A 19630-nucleotide genomic window follows, 5' to 3' on the forward strand; every position below is an offset into this window, starting at 1 on the left:
CAGCCTCTATGGATGATTCAAGATTATTTTATGATTATTTTCAGGTTAAAATCTCTCAGAACACAGTCTCTGCTCCCCTACCAATCTACCATGTGATGTCAAACTTGAAATGCTCTAATTCATCAAATTTTACACTATCCATCGCAACCAATGCACCTGTTTCAGATGCTTTAGAGCAGGATAACCAACCAAATGCGATGTCCTCCAGATGTTTTGGGGAATTCAGCTCCAACCATCTGTGATCATTTGGAGGGCACCATGTTTGCTATCCCTTCTTTAAGAGTCTAATAGCCTCCAGCCAAAAAAACTGCTGTGCCTTTTGAAAAAGTGCCTCTTGTCCCTCTGGCATGGTGCCATTGCTAGGTCTTATTGCTTCCTGTCTCCTGACTGCTAGGAGCATCTAGCACTGACACCACAGCAGAAGAAGTAACAGTTTTCCGAAGTGAAGAGGCATCTGATTTTGCCAGGGCAAGTGAAAGACATGAAGTGGCTTGAGGTGTTGTATCCAGACCACAGACCACAGTGTCACCAACCCGTCTTAGAGTCATCATAGATTCACAAGTGACACAGAGATCAAAACAATTTTTGGAAGTAGTTTTCACAAAACAAGTTCTAATACAGAGATCTGTATGTGTTCACATGTACTGTATGAGAGTTACCATTTATTTCAGAAGAAGGAGCCTATATTATCCACACAGAAACAAATCTATAGGTTGACTTCTCTTACAAAGTTTGCAAAAGCCATTTCATATTATGACTTGAAGGGTGGGAGAAATCAGTGTACACTTCAGAGGTCCTTAGCCCAGAACAGATCACATAGATCAATGGTAATACTCTTTAATTTTATGAGGGTTGCTTACACTTTGGCTTTCATAGTTTTATTGAACAGAAAGGCAGTTTCATAACACAAAAAATTGTCTTGGCTCCATATCCAAAAACATCACTCACTTGCCACATTTGTATCCCCAACAAGGAAGCACACATAGAATTACCCTATTTTCTCCTCATGTAACAACTCTGCAGCAGATTAGGGAGATTGCTAGCAAACGGCAGATCTTCTGTGAGCATCAGGGTTGAGTTATCTGAATCTAGATCTCCCCAATCCAACACCATATGCACTGCATTGAATCATCTGCATTTTATCAAGTTCTATAGGATCAGGCACAACCTTGATAAAAGTTGGAATATCAGAAAATCTGAGCGATCCTCCACTTGTTATAGCTAAAAATCAATTATCATGCCCCCCATATGTGAAGTTTCCAGAGACAACAAAACAGGTTGTCACCTTTCTGCAAGTAATCACATAATCATTAAACCAAATGCAATACACTGATTTAGTACACATTAAATTGGAGGTTTGAAAAAAAATCATTTTATTTGCATTACCAAGCTATAATAAACAAAGTACATCAATGCTACTAAATATAGCAAAAGGTCTGCGCTGGTATTCTGTTAACAAGTTTTTGCTCCATATTCCAAACTTCTGTTGCATTGTAGGCAATGAGTTCCTTCATGAGGGTTATAGGATCCTGGACTGCAAACCACTATAAACAATAATAAAAAGATATCATAAAAAATACATATATAGCATATTAGGATTTTAAAACTTAGAATTGCAATCTCCTTTAATCATTTAGATAAAGTTCAAATCCTGCCATAATCTATAAGGATCTCAGATAGCATGACTGGGAAAAACCAGAGCCTGAGAGTTTGCAGACACCCTGCTGACATCCTGAATTAAAAATATGCCCCCCAAGGTTAACTTCTTATATCAGGTGTGGGGAACCTCTGGACCATGGGCCAAATATGGCCTGACACATGTCCCAATTTGGTCTGCAAGGTAGTTTCCCCCAAACAACGCCCACCTGCCCCACACTTGACATCATATGTGATGACAGATGTGGGGCAGATAGACCCGGCTGGATCAGTTAGTGTGACCGAGTTCCCCACAGGGAACATGACCATGCAGCTGATCCCTACAGAAAGCAGGCCTGAAGTCACCACCATTAGCACAGTACTTCAGAGGACTGCATAGAGTTCTTTGTCTGCTGCTTTGAAGTCCTGATACTCCACTTGACATCATTTTGGCAGTAGGTGATTGACAGGTGGGCACCCTCCTCCATCTGACAAATTTGGCCCTTGGAATAGAAGAGATAAGAATCTGGCCAGATCAGGTTTCCCACCCCTGCCTTATATCCTGATTTGTGTTTGGCAAGCAATTTAATTATTAAAAAATCTTTAAATAAGGGCTTCATGATTAGGAAAATGCAATCTGTGTAAACCAGTTTCCACATAGAGATTTACTGAGTGCATAAATGCCGGCTGTAGAGGGATAAAGCAGCCCTAATTCCATGCATTACACTTTAGGAACCATATAGCCGCAAGCTTGTTCAATAAGCACTCCTCAGGCTTCTACTGTTCTCATCGATTTATCAAAGGGGCCAATATGCTGAAGCAGCAACATGTATCAAAGACCAGCAAGAGCCTGTGTGTTATGTATTGAATATTGTGGCATTTCTCTCTATTGGTCCATTATCACAAAAGTAAAAAGCGGGTTATCAAGTTCTACTAGTTTTATATACCCCAACTAAAACACATTATCTATACATGTTCCATATTCCATGTATTATATGGAAGATCATAATCAGTTTGCAAACTAGCGTCAAATATCAGTGCAGACATAATGATAGATGGTGCTATGAAGAGTGCTCCTAGGAAATTGACACTGTTACATTCTATGCTATGTGTATTTACTTGGGAATAAGTTCCGCTGGACTTATTTCCTTACTGAGAAGAGCCCTGCCAGATCAGACCAAAGGCCCATCGAAGTCTAGCATCCTGTTCACACACTGGACAAAAGCAGGACCTAAGTGAAGCAACCCTCTCCCCACTTGAGATTCCCAGCAACTGGTATTTAAAGTATTCAGATGAATACACTAGAGGTAGTACATAGCCATCAGGGCTTGTAGCCATTGATATTCTTATCTTTTTGTTCTGCTTATTGAATATTTGTATTAAATAGCATTAGCTCCACCTAGTGATAAAAATATTGCAGGCCAGTTAGAACTAAGCATTGCCAGACAGTGTTTAAAGAATAGTTTTAATGGTTTTTAATATTACAGTAATCAATTTTATTAAGTTACGGTGTATGTATTTGTTTTTATTATATAATCTTGCTCCAGAAGTGCCTGGCGCTGAGGGAACAGATGGGTTAGAAATTAGTTAAATAAATAAATGATCAAAAAACCCAAAACATTTTTGAATCATAATACGAGCAAGAGCTGCTCTAAATAAACTGGCCAGCAGGGGATGAAGAGCAGAAATTGCTCAGCATCCATTATACAAATACCTTCAAGCAGCATCTGCATAATAAGGTATCTCTAAGAGTTTAGGGTATCCACACAGTACCCCACCCACTTAAAGGAGTGGCTTAGATACACGTTTTCCTGAAAGTTCCACTTTATCCCCTTGTCCCTTTTGGTTATTGCATAAGCCCTATTTATACAATGTTTTATACCACTTTTAATTGCTATGGCCCCTCTACCATAAAAACCACAATGATTTGGGAATTGTAATTTAGTAAAGTGCTGCGAAATCTATTAAAAGATGCCTAACTTGTTTTCACTTCAAGTGTCCATTAAATCAGGGGACCATTGAAGCAGTTTAATTATAAAACTAGACAAGTTGGCAATGGACGCCCCCTAGGGCAGTGTCTAAACTAACAATCTTTTAAACTGGTTTAATAGTCATAGCTCTATGAAGGGAAGGGCTAGGCATGTATTCAGCAGGGCAAAAAGAAGAAAAGTGGGGGGAGGCTCAAGGGAAGCAAGCAGCAGGTTCAGCAACCCTTTAGCTCTAAAAATCATACCACCCCCACCCACCCCAAGGCAGACACAAGGTTACACAAATGACAGTCAGGTCTAGCATGTCCGTAAATGTGTGGCTTTAGTGATTCATGTGAATTAGTGCACCAAACACATCACTGACTGGAGATGTCTAACTACTTCCAGCTCCAAGTGACATTTGTGTCTGCAGAGAAACCTAGCAGAAGAAAACTTTTCAAGCACTTATGAAAAATGTTTCTCCTCTTTTTTGTTCAAATCGTGGGCACTAGTCATAGCTCAGAGCTCTGAAAAGGCCTAAAAACAGTTCAGAACTGCACAGTCCCGGAACAATCCCACAGGGCACAGTTCAAAGTTCTGCAATCAACTGAACAAAAGTGTCAGCAGCACCTCTTTTATAGACAGTCTGTAAGCCCCAGCACTGGTGACTACCTAAGCTTTGGCTGTCAGGTCAGGTCGCCTTGCCAAACTTGGTAAGACAAACTTAAAGACCACACAGCGCCTTTGCTCCCAAGACTCAGGAGCTACATTCTTCCTGGTAGCCTTAAAAACTAGACATTGATAGCTTTTCACACTTCTAAAGTCCAGAATGTGGGTGAGAAAATGACAAAATTTTGAGGGGGCAGTCCAAATCACACCAACACACTTTAGGTGCTTTTCAGTGACAAAAGCAAAATAGAAATGCTATTCAACTCTGGTTGCAATACCTTAGAATAACAAGCAAAAGCATACAGCAGGAACAAGGCTTGAATGTCATAAACATGGAAGAGATCATCCTTCATGACCTAGACCAGTTGGTCATGGAACCGACCAGAGGGACGGCAACCCTGGACTTAATCCTCAGTGGGGACTGGGACCTGGTGCGAGATGTAAGTGTTGTTGAACCGATTGGGAGCAGTGACCACAGTGCTATTAAATTAAACATACATGTAAATGGCCAATTGCCAAGAAAATCCAGCACAGTCACATTTGACTTCAAAAGAGGAAACTTCACAAAAATGAGGGGATTGGTAAAAAGAAAGCTGAAAAACAAAGTCCAGAGGGTCACATCACTCAAAAATGCTTGGAAGTTGTTTAAAAACACGATATTAGAAGCTTAACTGGAGTGCATACCGCAGATCAGAAAAGGTACCGCCAGGGCCAAGAAGATGCCAGCATGGTTAACGAGCAAAGTCAAGGAAGCTCTTAGAGGCAAAAAGTCTTCCTTCAGAAAATGGAAGTCTTGTCCGAATGAAGAAAATAAAAAAGAACACAAACTCTGGCAAAAGAAATGCAAGAAGACAATAAGGGATGCTAAAAAAGAATTTGAGGAGCACATTGCTAAGAACATAAAAACCAACAACAAAAAATTCTATAAATACATTCAAAGCAGGAGACCATATAGGGAGGCGATTGGACCCTTGGATGATAAGGGAGTCAAAGGTGTACTAAAGAACGATAAGGAGATTGCAGAGAAGCTAAATGAATTCTTTGCATCTGTCTTCACAGTGGAAGATATAGGGCAGATCCCTGAACCTGAACTAACATTTGCAGGAAGGGATTCTGAGGAACTGAGACAAATAGTGGTAACGAGAGAGGAAGTTCTAGGCTTAATGGACAATATAAAAACTGACAAATCACCGGGCCCGGATGGCATCCACCCGAGAGTTCTCAAAGAACTCAAATGTGAAATTGCTGATCTGCTAACTAAAATATGTAACTTGTCCCTCGGGTCCTCCTCCGTGCCTGAGGACTGGAAAGTGGCAAATGTAACGCCAATCTTCAAAAAGGGATCCAGAGGGGATCCCGGAAATTACAGGCCAGTTAGCTTAACTTCTGTCCCTGGAAAACTGGTAGAAAGTATGATTAAAGCTAGATTAACTAAGCACATAGAAGAACAAGCCTTGCTGAAGCAGAGCCAGCATGGCTTCTGCAAGGGAAAGTCCTGTCTCAGTAACCTATTAGAATTCTTTGAGAGTGTCAACAAGCATATAGATAGAGGTGATCCAGTGGACATAGTGTACTTAGACTTTCAAAAAGCGTTTGACAAGGTACCTCACCAAAGACTTCTGAGGAAGCTTAGCAGTCATGGAATAAAAGGAGAGGTCCTCTTGTGGATAAGGAATTGGTTAAGAAGCAGAAAGCAGAGAGTAGGAATAAACAGACAGTTCTCCCAATGGAGGGCTGTAGAAAGTGGAGTCCCTCAAGGATCGGTATTGGGACCTGTACTTTTCAACTTGTTCATTAATGACCTAGAATTAGGAGTGAGCAGTGAAGTGGCCAAGTTTGCTGACGATACTAAATTGTTCAGGGTTGTTAAAACAAAAAGGGATTGTGAAGAGCTCCAAAAAGATCTCTCCAAACTGAGTGAATGGGCGGAAAAATGGCAAATGCAATTCAATATAAACAAGTGTAAAATTATGCATATTGGAGCAAAAAATCTTAATTTCACATATACGCTCATGGGGTCTGAACTGGTGGTGACCGACCAGGAGAGAGACCTCGGGGTTGTAGTGGACAGCACGATGAAAATGTCAACCCAGTGTGCGGCAGCTGTGAAAAAGGCAAATTCCATGCTAGGGATAATTAGGAAAGGTATTGAAAATAAAACAGCCGATATCATAATGCCGTTGTATAAATCTATGGTGCGGCCGCATTTGGAATACTGTGTACAGTTCTGGTCGCCTCATCTCAAAAAGGATATTATAGAGTTGGAAAAGGTTCAGAAGAGGGCAACCAGAATGATCAAGGGGATGGAGCGACTCCCTTACGAGGAAAGGTTGCAGCATTTGGGGCTTTTTAGTTTAGAGAAAAGGCGGGTCAGAGGAGACATGATAGAAGTGTATAAAATTATGCATGGCATTGAGAAAGTGGATAATACTAGAACTCATAATACTAGAACTCGTGGACATTCAAAGAAGCTGAATGTTGGAAGATTCAGGACAGACAAAAGGAAGTACTTCTTTACTCAGCGCACAGTTACACTATGGAATTTGCTCCCACAAGATGCAGTAATGGCTACCAGCTTGGATGGCTTTAAAAGAAGATCAGACAAATTCATGGAGGACAGGGCTATCAATGGCTACTAGCCGTGATGGCTGTGCTCTGCCACCCTAGTCAGAGGCAGCATGCTTCTGAAAACCAGTTGCCGGAAGCCTCAGGAGGGGAGAGTGTTCTTGCACTTGAGTCCTGCTTGCGGGCTTCCCCCAGGCACCTGGTTGGCCACTGTGAGAACAGGACTAGATGGGCCACTGGCCTGATCCAGCAGGCTCTTCTTATGTTCTGATGTTCTTATGTTCTTCAGTATGCCAGAATGATTTCGGCACTAGATCTATCTGTAAGATAAACTTCTACTCCCTTTTCAACTTAATAGCAAGGGCTGTTTTAGACATAACCCTCTCAGCTTAATAAACAGTAGCTTATTAAGCCAGGAATCAGTATTGTGCCCACAGGTTCCCTTCTACGCCTCCCTCACACAAGACTTCAAGGGTTTGTCAAATAAGAGTTGCCACGTACATTTCAATCAGGAAACTGGTTTAATCTCAGAGGAAGGAAGAGTACACAAGTACAATGCTCATTCTCAGCTTAATAAACTTGGTTTACTAAGCCATTGTTAGTTCTGAACTGGCCCCATGAGTTCATGTAAGCATTTTTAGTATTCTAATAGCAAAATCATCTGGAGCCAAGATGTAGACCAGCAACAACCAAATTATATTTGTGTACATAGCATAATTTCAGTCTCCTAGATCAGGGTTGGGGAATCTCAGGCCTGAGGCCCAAACGCTGCCCTCCAAACCTCTCTATTTGGCCCGTGGAACCCAAGGTCACAGGCCATACCCTCTCTTCACAGGCCACACTCCACACCGGCTCTGCTTCACATGGCAGATGTTTTTGCCTGGCTATAACATGTCCTTGCACCCTGTCTCCTAGCCAACCTTTCATTCAGTGATAATCAACTCTCCATAACATAAGATCTCTTAGCAGAGATAAGCAATCTCTTCAGCGTCAAACATTATTCAAAAGGACATGAATACAGCAAGTTAAGTGGCTACAACTACAAATAGATGTTGAGCATCTCATTTGCATACTTATTTCATATTCATTCACAACATAATTAGTATGGACATTGTAGATAAGCCACCAGCCAAATCTTAAGTGACTATCAAGATCCCAGTGCATTATATTAAACAATTAGAAATTAACATTAATTAACACCCCCCCCCCAAAAAAACAACCTTCCACCATATGAGCAACCATGCCATGAGCCACGTTACCTGAAATGATTGCAGGACAATTATTGATTCTATTTAAAGAAGAAGTTCGTCTTAAAAATTAATATTTATAACCTGGGAGATTGCTGTACTTTCCACCTACCACAACAATTAGGACAATCTGGATGTAGTAGAAGATTTATTCCATAGCCCGGATAACAGCGATTAACCCACACCATTTGCAGAGTGCCTTCAATATAGTAGATCTCAGGGAGCGGTGCTGTCCGTTTCCCAAGAACTTCAACTTGTTGGCTAAAAAATTTCTCTATTAGGTCTTTTGCCTGAAGTAAACAGAAATTGTTTTCTTGCCAGGGGAAATAAAAAACAATACTCTTCTTATCTACTAGATAAGAATATCAGTACAGAATATATCAATTCTATTACTTCTGTGCCAATGCATGGCAAGTACCATATTTAGTGCAATCAATTCCTGTAGTGTGAGATAAGAGATAATTTGTTAAAGGACAGACACAGAATGGTTTCAATCTTCCTCTAATCCAGAGATAAATAGCTTTCTAACTAACATAACAAAGTTTATCTGAATATTATCCTTGTTTTTAGGTATTAATTTCACACATGGAAAAGATGGTATATGCAGGAGGCCCTCACCTGCAGAGCATAGTTATTGACTGGGTATAATGATTAAATGAGACAGCCTTTTTCAATAGCCTAGGACTTAATAAATTTATTGGCCATCATGGCTATCGGCACTATGTATTTTTCACCAAAAACAAATCAAACACCTTAAGGTGTAAAACAGCAGTGGTCAACCTTTTTGGACCAGAGGGCACATTTCAAATTTTTGAAAGAGTGCTGGGTACACTAGTCACAAAATGGCTGCCATGGAGGTGTGGCATAATACAAAATGGCTGCCATGGGAGCATGGCATAACAACACTAGAGCTTTTCCCATAATTGTATTTCCATATTAGAAAAAGCTTGACCTATTGAATTTCTGCCTGCCAGATAAAGGCACAAGTACCTTGTTTTTTTCCCAATGCCAACCCTAAATCAAAGCCTAGGCTGACATCCTATACCCACTTACCTGGGAGTAAATTGAAATAATAAATAAATAAATAAATAATAAGCCCCACTAAACACAGGAGACATGCCTAAACCTCTTTGCAAAGTTTTCACATTTTCCTTTTGGGGGGGCAGGATTCTTTAACATTCACCCATATAGTGTAGTAGTATTTGCAGAAAACAACTTCTAGGCACTACCTGATGTCAGATGGACCCAGCACAGGAAAGATACATCCAGGTTGCTAGGGAAAAGGGGCAAAGTGGACATTCCAAGGACTAGGATAAAAGACAGAAGCAGGAAAAGTCCACTAAAAGGACTTTTAGGACCCCAGGGGTTCCCATTGCTGGGTGTCCAAACAACTCACAGAGCTTGGAAAAGTTACTTTTTTGAACTACAACTCCCACCAGTCCAATCCAGTGGCCATGCTGGCTGGGGCTGTTGGGAGTTGTAGTTCAAAAAAGTAACTTTTCCAAGCTCTGCTCACTTATCAATCACAGTCTTCTGTGACTTCACTCATTGGCCAATAGCACTAACAGGCAGGAGCAGCCAGGATGGCGTATTTCACATAAATCGCTTTAGAAGGGTGCCTGCACATTTTGTTTCATTGCCAACAGTAGTAGTGAGTGAGGGAAAAATAAAAATACTCTTTAATAATACTCACTGTGGTTAGCAATTCTGGGCTACCTGTTGGGGGCTCCACTGAAAGCCTTTGTGGGCGACATTGGTGGGCAACAGGTTGGCGACTCTGGTGTAAAAATTAGCCTAAAATACTTGTTTCACACTTTTTGCCCAGACTCCAAGGGTTCAAACTGACCAGAAAAGATTCAGAGTGTATTGAATCATTTGAGACATATCACTGAAAATATGCAGAACAGATGGTGCAAAATCTGCAAGTGATGTGTAGAAAACATCTTACTTTTTAGATTTTACGTGTAGATAAAAATTGTCATAGAGGCAGAGTTTAAGGTTGCAATCCAATCCATGTCTACTCAATAGTAAGTTCCATTGGGTTCAATGGGACTTACTCCCAGGTAAGTGTGTACTGGATTGCAGCCTTAGTCTGTCTAGAGATGTAAAATTTCCAGAAATTTTCAAACCATGGAACTTTTAGGGAAGAAAACCAAAGTTTTTTTGGGGGAAATGCCATATTAATATTTTTTAGCACCCTCCATGGCGCAGAGTGGTAAGCGGCGGTAATGCAGTTGAAGCACTGCTCATGGCCGGAGTTCGATTCCAACGGAAGGAGGAAGTCGAATCTCCTGTAAAAGGGGTCGAGGTCCACTCAGCCTTCCATCCATCTGTGGTCGGTAAAATGAGTACCCGGCATATGCTGGGGGGTAAAGAAAGGCCGGGGAAGGAACTGGCAAAACCACCCCATATATACATTCTGCCTAGTAAACATCACAAGACTGCACCCTAAGAGTCAGAAACGACTCGCACTATAAGTGTGGGGGCACCTTTACCTTTTTACATTGAACATATTGTCTTAAACATTTTATTCATCATTCTAAAAGAAAATATTTCATAAACTAAAATGTTTCAATTTTTCAGGGGGGAAAAGGCTTCAGGAAAAAAAAACAAAAAATACCCACATTTCCCTCCCTTCTGACCCATCACATCTCTAAATCTGTTATTTGCATATTATACACCAAACTTTCCTCATTTATCCAGCTACCTGACACTGATTAGTGATCAACAGTATCTGCATTGAACTGCTACTCTCCCACACCCTCATCAGCACTTCCTTCCAAATACATGGATCTTTAAATTGGGTAGTCGGTACATCTTGAGAGACTAAACAAGGTACTTTATTTCTTAAATAGCCTATGACCCTAGTAAAGTTATTAGCCGTGACTGACATCAGTAATGAGCAGCTTTCACTAAGAAACTACCGTGTGTTTAAAAAAAAACCTCAGAAGTGAGAAAAAGATGACAAAACTAGACAAATTCAATGTAGCGGTGCTACTTAGGTTAGTTTCTCACGTAAAGTTGAATTGAATCCCAACACATTTACCCTCTCTATACAAAGGAAGTGGGGATGGTCTTCAGTAGCTGGGACTGAATAATTCTTTCCCATGTCTCTGTGCAATTACACGTCATCTATGCCCATGCAGAGCAACATTTTATAATAAGCACAGCTTATGAGAAGAGTTAGCTCCTAGACCAGCACCTCATTGAAGCTTATTTATATATGGGCCCAGTTTAGAGATTCTAATGCACAGCTGTGGCTGCTGATCATGTATCCTATATGAGGGGTAGTGTGCATCTGCAATGCCTGCAATTGTTCTCTTGCCTCCACCCACCCTACAGCCCCACAGCAGGCAACTGCCAATCACCTGTTTGAAAATGCACATATAAGTGTCGGAGTGATGCATGCCCATCCACTATTGCCCAATACAGGGTGTGTTGTTAGTGTGCTCACATCAGGAAGGCTAATCTGCAAATGGAAACCTGTTTCTTTATCAGGCTGTCTGCAGTCCAGAAAACCAGGAAGTTCACAAATTTCTCTTTCTGAAATGCAGAATCCTATGCAAGATATGGCTTTTGCCTTTTCATAAGTAAGAAGGAATGCCACCGATTCATAATCTTTTTGATTTCAGCCACTGTTTCATAAAATTATTATATTTAGACTTATCATAAGGCAGTGCCATGAATAGATAGGGGAAAGCATTGCTCAGTGCACAGCAGTAGACACAGTATATTTAAAAGCACAAACAACACAAAGTTATATATTTAACGTATTTTCTATACTAACTTCTGTAAAAAAAATTCTGAATGCTTGCATTGTCTTCTGAATAGTTAAGTTGGGGGAACTAAATTCAACCACTTAAGCATGAAACATTGAGGGTTTTTTATATTTTGAACAGTTTAAATTTATTTATTTATCATTTGATTTATATCCCACCCTTCCTCCCAGCAGGAGCCCAGGGCGGCAAACAGAAGCGCTAAAAACACTTTAAAACATCATAAAAACAGACCTTAAAATACATTAAAACATTAACTTTGTTTTGTTAAAAACATTTTTTAAAAAAAGCTTTAAAAACATATTTTAAAAAGGGGTAAAAACATTATTAAAAAAAATATTAAAAAGCAATCCTAACACAGACGCAGACTGGGATAGGTCTCAACTTAAAAGGCTTGTTGAAAGAGGAAAGTCTTCAAAAGGCACCAAAAAGATAGCCTAATATTCAAGGGGAGGGAATTCCACAGGGTAGGTGCCGCCACACTAAATGTTAATGTTCCTATATTATATTAATGGAGCTGCAACCATCACCTCAACAATATGAAAACTGAACCTCTGATAATTTAAAATTCAAACATTTCTTTAGTGACAATATGTCACTGCAAGAGACAACAGGAAACTTCAAAAAAGTATCCTTATTCTTCTCACAGCCAATAAAAAGATATTCTGTGAAAAAAAACTCAGGAAAAGTGAAAGACATGATAGTGTGTGTGTATATATACATACATACATACATACACACACATACACATAACACTGCCAATTTGTTGTTGTTATGTGCCTTCAAGTCGATTACGACTTATGGCGACCCTATGAATCAGTGACCTCCAAGAGCATCTGTCATGAACCACCCTGTTCAGATCTTGTAAGTTCAGGTCTGTGGCTTCCTTTATGGAATCAATCCATCGCTTGTTTGGCCTTCTTCTTTTTCTACTCCCTTCTGTTTTTGCCAGCATTATTGCCTTTTCTAGTGAATCATGTTCTTCTCATTATGTGTCCAAAGTAGGATAACCTCAGTTTCATCATTTTAGCTTCTAGTGACAGTTCTGGTTTAATGTGTTCTGACACCCAATTATTTGTCTTTTTCACAGTCCATAGTATGCGTAATGCTCTCCTCCAACACCACATTTCAAATGAGTTTATTTTTCTCTTATCCGCTTTTTTCACTGTCCACTTTCACATCCATACATAGAGATCAGGAATACCATGGTCTGAATGATCCTGACTTTAGTGTTCAGTTGTTATTCCAGGTTCAAAACACTCAGGCGCAGACACATGTCCTCCTCTATTTGAAGCACTCAGAAAAGCACACTCATGAAGTTATCAATTAAATTCTCCTGAGCCAGGTACAGAACCTATAGGGTTCTTAATAAGACCACCACAAAAGGAGTGACAAGTTCTAAGGCTTCATCCATCCTTTACCTGGCTCAGAACAATATCCAAGCCAGAGAAGGTTTTCCAACTTCATTTCCGCACCCGCCAGCCCTTCAGCTACCTTCCCTTTACTTACCAGCAAGAGGGGACAGTAGCTCCCCTTCATAGACACCTCCAGCCAAGACAAGCATCTTGGCATGCACCTGGTGCATCGCTAAGTGCGCACTTAGCTTCGCATTTGGAGTTGCCAAGGAATCACCCAACCCAAATCAGGCAGTTGTGGAATCATCTCCCGATAAAAAAGAACTGATGCTGTAGCACTGCTGAGACTACAAAGACCAAGTTGGGTGATATAAATTGTTGGGGGTAGGAGAGAGAGGGGAGGTGGGAATAGGATTGTTATATAGGCCAAATGAGGGGGGTTCTCTTATTTTGTCTTTTTTAAATTAATTTTAATCTTTCAATATCGGGCTCCCTTTAACATGTGTTGGGGTGGGAGGAGTCACTCAGGTAATATTGGGCAGGGGACAGAAGAGAGATGGGAGGCAGACTGGCCATTGCAGGGGAAGGGATGCAAGACATCTTTGTGTTTACATCCCTTCTGGTCCCTCTTCCAGCCCCTAGGACACTGGTAGCCATGTAGGGAATCCCCTGGATCTTGCTGATGACCGTAAGGTCAGTGATTAATAAAACTACTATCATTCACGATCTAATCCTGGATGAATTGCTGACCTTGCCTGTATCACCAAAATCTGGCTAAATGACCAAAGTGGAGTAGGTCTTTCTCAGCTCTGGCCACCAGATTTCGTGGCAATAGATCCAGTGGACTGGGAGGTGGGGTCACAATAGTCTACAGGGAATCAATCTCCCATCAGGTATCCTGTCCCTACAGTTTTGAATGCATGTGCCTGGTGTTAGGTCAGAGAGACAGAGCGGGGATTCTGTTGGTGTACCATCTACCCCACTAGCCAACAGTCTCCCTCCCTGAGCTGGTGGAGCTGGCCTCAGCATAGGTGTTGGAGTTCCCCAGGCTGGCTGTACTGGGTGACTTCAACATACACTCACAGGTCCAGCTCAGGACTTCATGGTCACCATGACAACCATGGGGCTGTCTCTAATATTATCTGGACCAATGCACGTGGCAGGACGCACTTGATCTGGTGTTTTGTTCGAGACAGGAAGAGGGTGATCTGAGAGCAGAGGGGTTCTTAGTGACCCAATTGTCATGGACAGATCACCTCCTCACAAGGTTTAGGCTTTGTGCCCTGGTAACCTTTACAGGGGTGAAGGGCCGATTAAGATGGTCCACCCTTGGAGACATATGGATCTGGATGGTTTCCTGAATGCTCTGAGGGATATTCCCAGCATGGCTGGCGATACTGCTGAAGCCCTGGTTAATCTCTGGAATATGGAGGTGACCTGGGCAATGGATACTATCAGTCCAAAGCACCCTCTCCCACCAGGGAGAGCTTGTAATACACCTTGGTTTACCCAAACATTGGGCCTGATAAAACAGCAAGGATGAAACAGCAAGGATGACGCCAGAGTGACGATGGAGAAAAACTCAATCTGCTTCCAACCGAACATAAGCTAGAGCTCATTTTCAAGCCTATCATATGGCGGTGATGGGCAGTGAAGAAAGCTCGCTTCTCTGCCACTATTATGTCCACTCAGTGTTGTCTGATGATGCTTTTCTAGGTGGCCTGGGGTCTTTTGAGCTCAGGCCCTATACTAGATCCTGAGCCCTCAGTCGCTTGCTGTGACATATCTGAAGCACTTTGCAGATAAAACTGCCTGCATTTGGACTAACTTGGACTCCGCATTAACTACAGTTGTGCCAGATGTCCCCAAGGCTTCCTCTGGTCATTTTTCTATGGATACTTTCAACTTGTAATGCCTAAGGATGTGGACAGGAGTCTGGCAGAAATGAGGGCCACTACTTGCCCTCTTCACCCTTGCCCATCCTGGTTAATCAAATCTGACAGAGGGGGAGTGGCTGGCTGGCATATTTAATCAATACCTCCCTAACATTGCTGAAGGAGGCTGTGATAGACCTTTGTTAAACCCTGAGGATCTTAACTTCCTCTCAGGCTCTAATCTCCCCTTTTTGGGCAAGGGGATTGAGAAGATAGTAGCTGCTCAGTTCTAAGCTTTCCTGGATGAATCTGATTATCTAGACCCTTTTCAATCAGGCTTCAGGCATGGTCATGGCACAGAGACTGCCTTGGTTGCCCTGCTTGATGACCTACATTGGGCATCAGACAGGGGGAGTGCATCCTTGTTGGTGCTGCTGGACCTCTTGGCGGCTTTTGATATCATCAACCATGGTATCTTTCTGGGCCTAGGCTAGCTAGGATGAGATTGGCAGGCACTGTCTTACGGTGGCTCCAGTCCCACCTGACAGGTCCCAAAAAGTCATGCTGGGAGACTACTGCTTGACCCCCTGGCTGCTGGCCTACAGGGTCCTGCAGGGTTCCATTCTGTCTCCCATGCTCTTTAACATCTATATGAAACTGCTGGAAGAGGTCATCCAGAGATCTGGAGTTCAATGTTATCAATATGCTAACAACACACAAGTCTATCTTCCCCTACCACCTGCTTGCACGGAGGGAATGCTCATCCTAAACCAGTGCATTGAGGCTATGAAGGGCTGGATGTGGGCTAACAAACTGAAACTTAATCCAGACAAGATGGATGTGTTGCTGGTCAAGGGGAAAACTGTGCCAGGAATAGGGCTGCAACCTGTTCTGGATGGGATCGCACTTCCCTTGAAGGAGCAGGTCTGCAGTTTCGGAGTACTCCTGCCTTGCTGCTTGGATATCAGGTGGCTGCAGTAGCCAGGAGTATTTTTAGCCAACTCAAACTGGTCTACCAGCTGCGCCCATTCCTGGAAGCAGTTGACCTGGCCGCAGCGGCACATGCATTGGTGACATTGAATTTAATTACTGTAATGCACTCTACGTGGGGCTTCCTTTGAAAATGGTTCGGAAACTGCAGTTGGTTCAAAATGTGACAGCCAGAATGTTAACTGGATTGCGACACAGGGAGCATATAATCCCTGTGCTTTATCGACTCCACTGGCTCCCAATTTGTTTCCTGGCCCAATTCAAGGTGCTGGTTCTGGCCTTTAAAGCCCTAAACGGCCTTGGACCAATGTACCCGAGGGACCGCTTACGCCCATATGATTGGCTGCCTTTGGTCTCCCATTGCCTTTGTTCTCTTCTGCGTGCCTGGAATGAAAGATGTTAGACTGGCAGGCACATGAGAGAGAGCCTTTTCAGCGGTAGCCCTCAAGCTCTGGAGTACCCTACCCCAAGAAGCCCATTCTGCTCCCTCCCTGATGGTTTTCCCAAGACTTCTGAAAACCATCTTGTTCCACAGAGCCTTTGGAAGGGACTGAAGGTAGAGCCTCCAACCTATTTTATTCCCCCCTTTTTAGTTTTTGCCTCTGTAGTCCCTTTTAATATCACTCCCCTATATTTCTTAATTGTATTTTATGTATTTTTATCTGTTTTAAGATTTTTGTGATTTTATTGGGCATGATTTTACTGTGAGGTGCCCTATTGTAGGGTAGAAGTGTGGGACATCATCATCATCATATTCTCCCCCCCTTCTTTTCCACTCCTGGTCCTGATACGCTGCTACACAGCATGTCACTCACAATTAGAGTGGTGATCCTTTGGAATTGCAATCAGAACAACAGACAGGAAGGAGTAAAGAAAAAAAAAACTTCCTCTTCCCCACTTTCTGCCACTTTCACCATCTTCTTGCCAGTAAATAATGGGAAAAGTGCAGGCTGGTAAGGGGTGGGGGAGTCATTACATTTTCAGAACCTCTTAGACCGGCTCAGGAAATGCACCATTTTGTTCCCTTTTTAAATTTTTTTTTAGGAAAGAACTTGATCCATTTCTAGGTTATTTCAGGGACAGTTGGGGTAGAGAGATCACCCATCACCCATCTCTTCATCCATCAGATGCTATCCAATTTATGTAGCCCTTGTGGAGGACCTCTGGTACTCCCGAAGGACCTCCACAATACTCACAGAGCCTGACGAACCAGGCTTTAAGTTTCAGATTGTGCAGATCTGAGGAGAAACCTTCCCTCCATCCCTGGAGAGAAGGTCTCTCCGCTGGGGAAATAGGTAAAACTTGCTGAGTGACAGTCTGAACGACATGACAAATTATGCCTGCCAGGACCACTACCGAGTTATTAGCACATAGTGTGCTCTGTCAGGAGTTATTTTGGCCAGCAGCCAAGCCAGCAGAGGGATGGGAGAAACAGAGATACAGGAACAGTCCCAACCTCTGCTGCAGGAAAGTGTCAAGGGGACCACTCCCAATCAATTGCTGCAGAATTACTCGCACATCTTGTTTTCCAGAGAGGCAAACAAATCTATGACTTGCTTCTCCCTGTTGGAGATGGAGTCAGCTTTGAGCAAATCTGGGACAGATTAGCCATTTTAGGACAGACCTCAGTGGTTGCCTGAAAAGCTTTTCTTCCCAAAGAAGTGCCCAATACAATTCTGATTCTTCAGCACTTGTGCAGTAAATGTTTGGGAGTGATGCCTAGTATTCAAACAATGAGATTTCCCCAAAGAGGTAAAGGCTGGTTGAACTTATCTGTTTGAGGGCATTTGTAATCACAAGCTTGGCATTTGTGTAAAAAACTCACCAATTGAGTCAGGGGCCATAATTGGTGGAGAAAGAAACACACCAAAAGACAATCTCAGTCCAGTAAAGACAGATGTAAGAGAAAAGCGAATAAAAAGAAAATGACAAATAGAAAAGGAAGTATCCTGTGAGTTACTTTCCACAGGCATAGATACTCTAGAAGTTCTCTTTAAGGCATTTGCTGTGGCAAGAGAAAGAGAACTGAGCAAGAAGCTGTGCCATGGTCCTTAATATGTGTGCACAGAAGGTGGGGATGGAGCACTCACCAACACTCTTATCATAGCTTGAGAACATTTCTGAATGAGGGTCTGCACAGGGGCAGAACCCATGTACGTGCACAGAGACCACAAAGAACATTTATTGTGTAATTAATGTGTGTTATGTGGATGCTACTTCTGCCCTTTCAATGTTTTTTCTAAAACCATCAACTTTTAATTCTCTCAAGTTAGTATTAGACAATATAATGAAAAAATACCTTTCTGGTAGCAATAGCCAGTAATACTACACATTTTAAATAGCGAGAAGTCCATCATTATGACTGCAGGATATTTGTAGAAGAAATATGTATGTTGGGGAACCCCTGCCAGATAGAAGTTGCAGTGGTGGGCTGCTTTTGCCCACTATCACAATGTTGTTCCCATTCACTGTTTTGTATTTCTCCATATGAATGAATGGTGGTCATTCATCTTTATGGAAAAAAGCAAAGAGGTTTATTCAAAACCACTAATGAATTGGAGCAAAATCTGACATCCTGCAGTGTTTTGAGTGTGGGGCAGGTTCTGCCCTCTCTCAGCTCTGTCTCCAACTGTTGTGCAGTCATTTTATCCACTAACACACAACAGATGCCACTGAGAACTCAAAATGCTGCATGGAATTTCTGCCTCCTTTCATCTGCATGTAATATGCACTATGCATTCGATTCCATGGTGTGATGCTACTGTATAGCAAAATGTAAGCTATTTACTTCCTAAAACATTTTTTGAGAGTGTTAGGACATTTTGGGAAAATTGGAACAATCTTCCCTCACCCCTAGAACAAATGTATTGGGGAAGCTCATAAACAGAACACATGAAAACAAAACACTCTCTTCCACTATTGCTTTCATGAACTGGCATTCAGGTCTACTGCCTTTGGACCCAGCTAATAGCTATTGACAAACCTATCCTCCATGAATTTTCCCCATTTCCTTTAAAACCATCAGAGCCAGTGGCCATCACTATTATTTTGTAGTGAATCCCATTAATTAATTGTGAGCTGCAAAAAGTAGTGATTTCTTTTAACCATCTAGAGTCTACTGCTCAAAATTTCATTGGGTGACCATATATTCTAGTGTATATATGGAAGAGAAAGAAAAAAGTCTCTCCACTTTCTCCTCCACACAATGCATAACTGAATGAACCTCTATCATGACCTCCATTAGTTACATTTCTTCTAAATTAAAGAAGTCCCAAATCCTATAGTGCTCATTCAAATGGAAGATGTGCCACTCCTTTTGATAATTTTAGTTGCCTTTGGTGCACATGTTCCAGCTCTACAATCCTTTTTGAGATGGTGCAATGAGAACTTGTACATATAATATTGCAACTGCAGATGTACCACAAATGTATATAAAGCATGATGGTATTGGCTGCCTTATTTTAAATCTCATTTCTAATAATTCCTACCATGGAAATTGCCTTTTTCACTGCCATCTCACACTGAGGTCATATTTTCACTAAACTATCCATC

General features: G+C 41.8%; 1 protein-coding gene across 6 annotated transcripts in view; it reads right to left on the reverse strand.

Moving 5' to 3' along the window:
- Window positions 1-724: 724 nt before the first annotated feature.
- Window positions 725-19630, reverse strand: part of ZPBP (zona pellucida binding protein) — a 73617-nt gene continuing 54711 nt past the window's right edge. For 2 of the 6 annotated variants that reach the window (XM_061590426.1, XM_061590431.1), the window contains 2 exons: window positions 8196-8373; window positions 733-1544 (listed from right to left, as the gene is read on the reverse strand). In XM_061590426.1, coding sequence (XP_061446410.1) covers window positions 1453-1544; window positions 8196-8373 — 270 coding nt within the window. In that variant the 3' untranslated portion in view covers window positions 733-1452. Of the gene's footprint in view, window positions 1545-8195; window positions 8374-19630 lie in introns of all 6 variants that reach the window. The other 4 variants (XM_061590428.1, XM_061590427.1, XM_061590430.1 and 1 more) reach the window with 4 other exon arrangements.

Source organism: Rhineura floridana, chromosome 11 (assembly GCF_030035675.1).
Source record: "Rhineura floridana isolate rRhiFlo1 chromosome 11, rRhiFlo1.hap2, whole genome shotgun sequence".
NCBI classification, from domain to species: domain Eukaryota; kingdom Metazoa; phylum Chordata; class Lepidosauria; order Squamata; family Rhineuridae; genus Rhineura; species Rhineura floridana.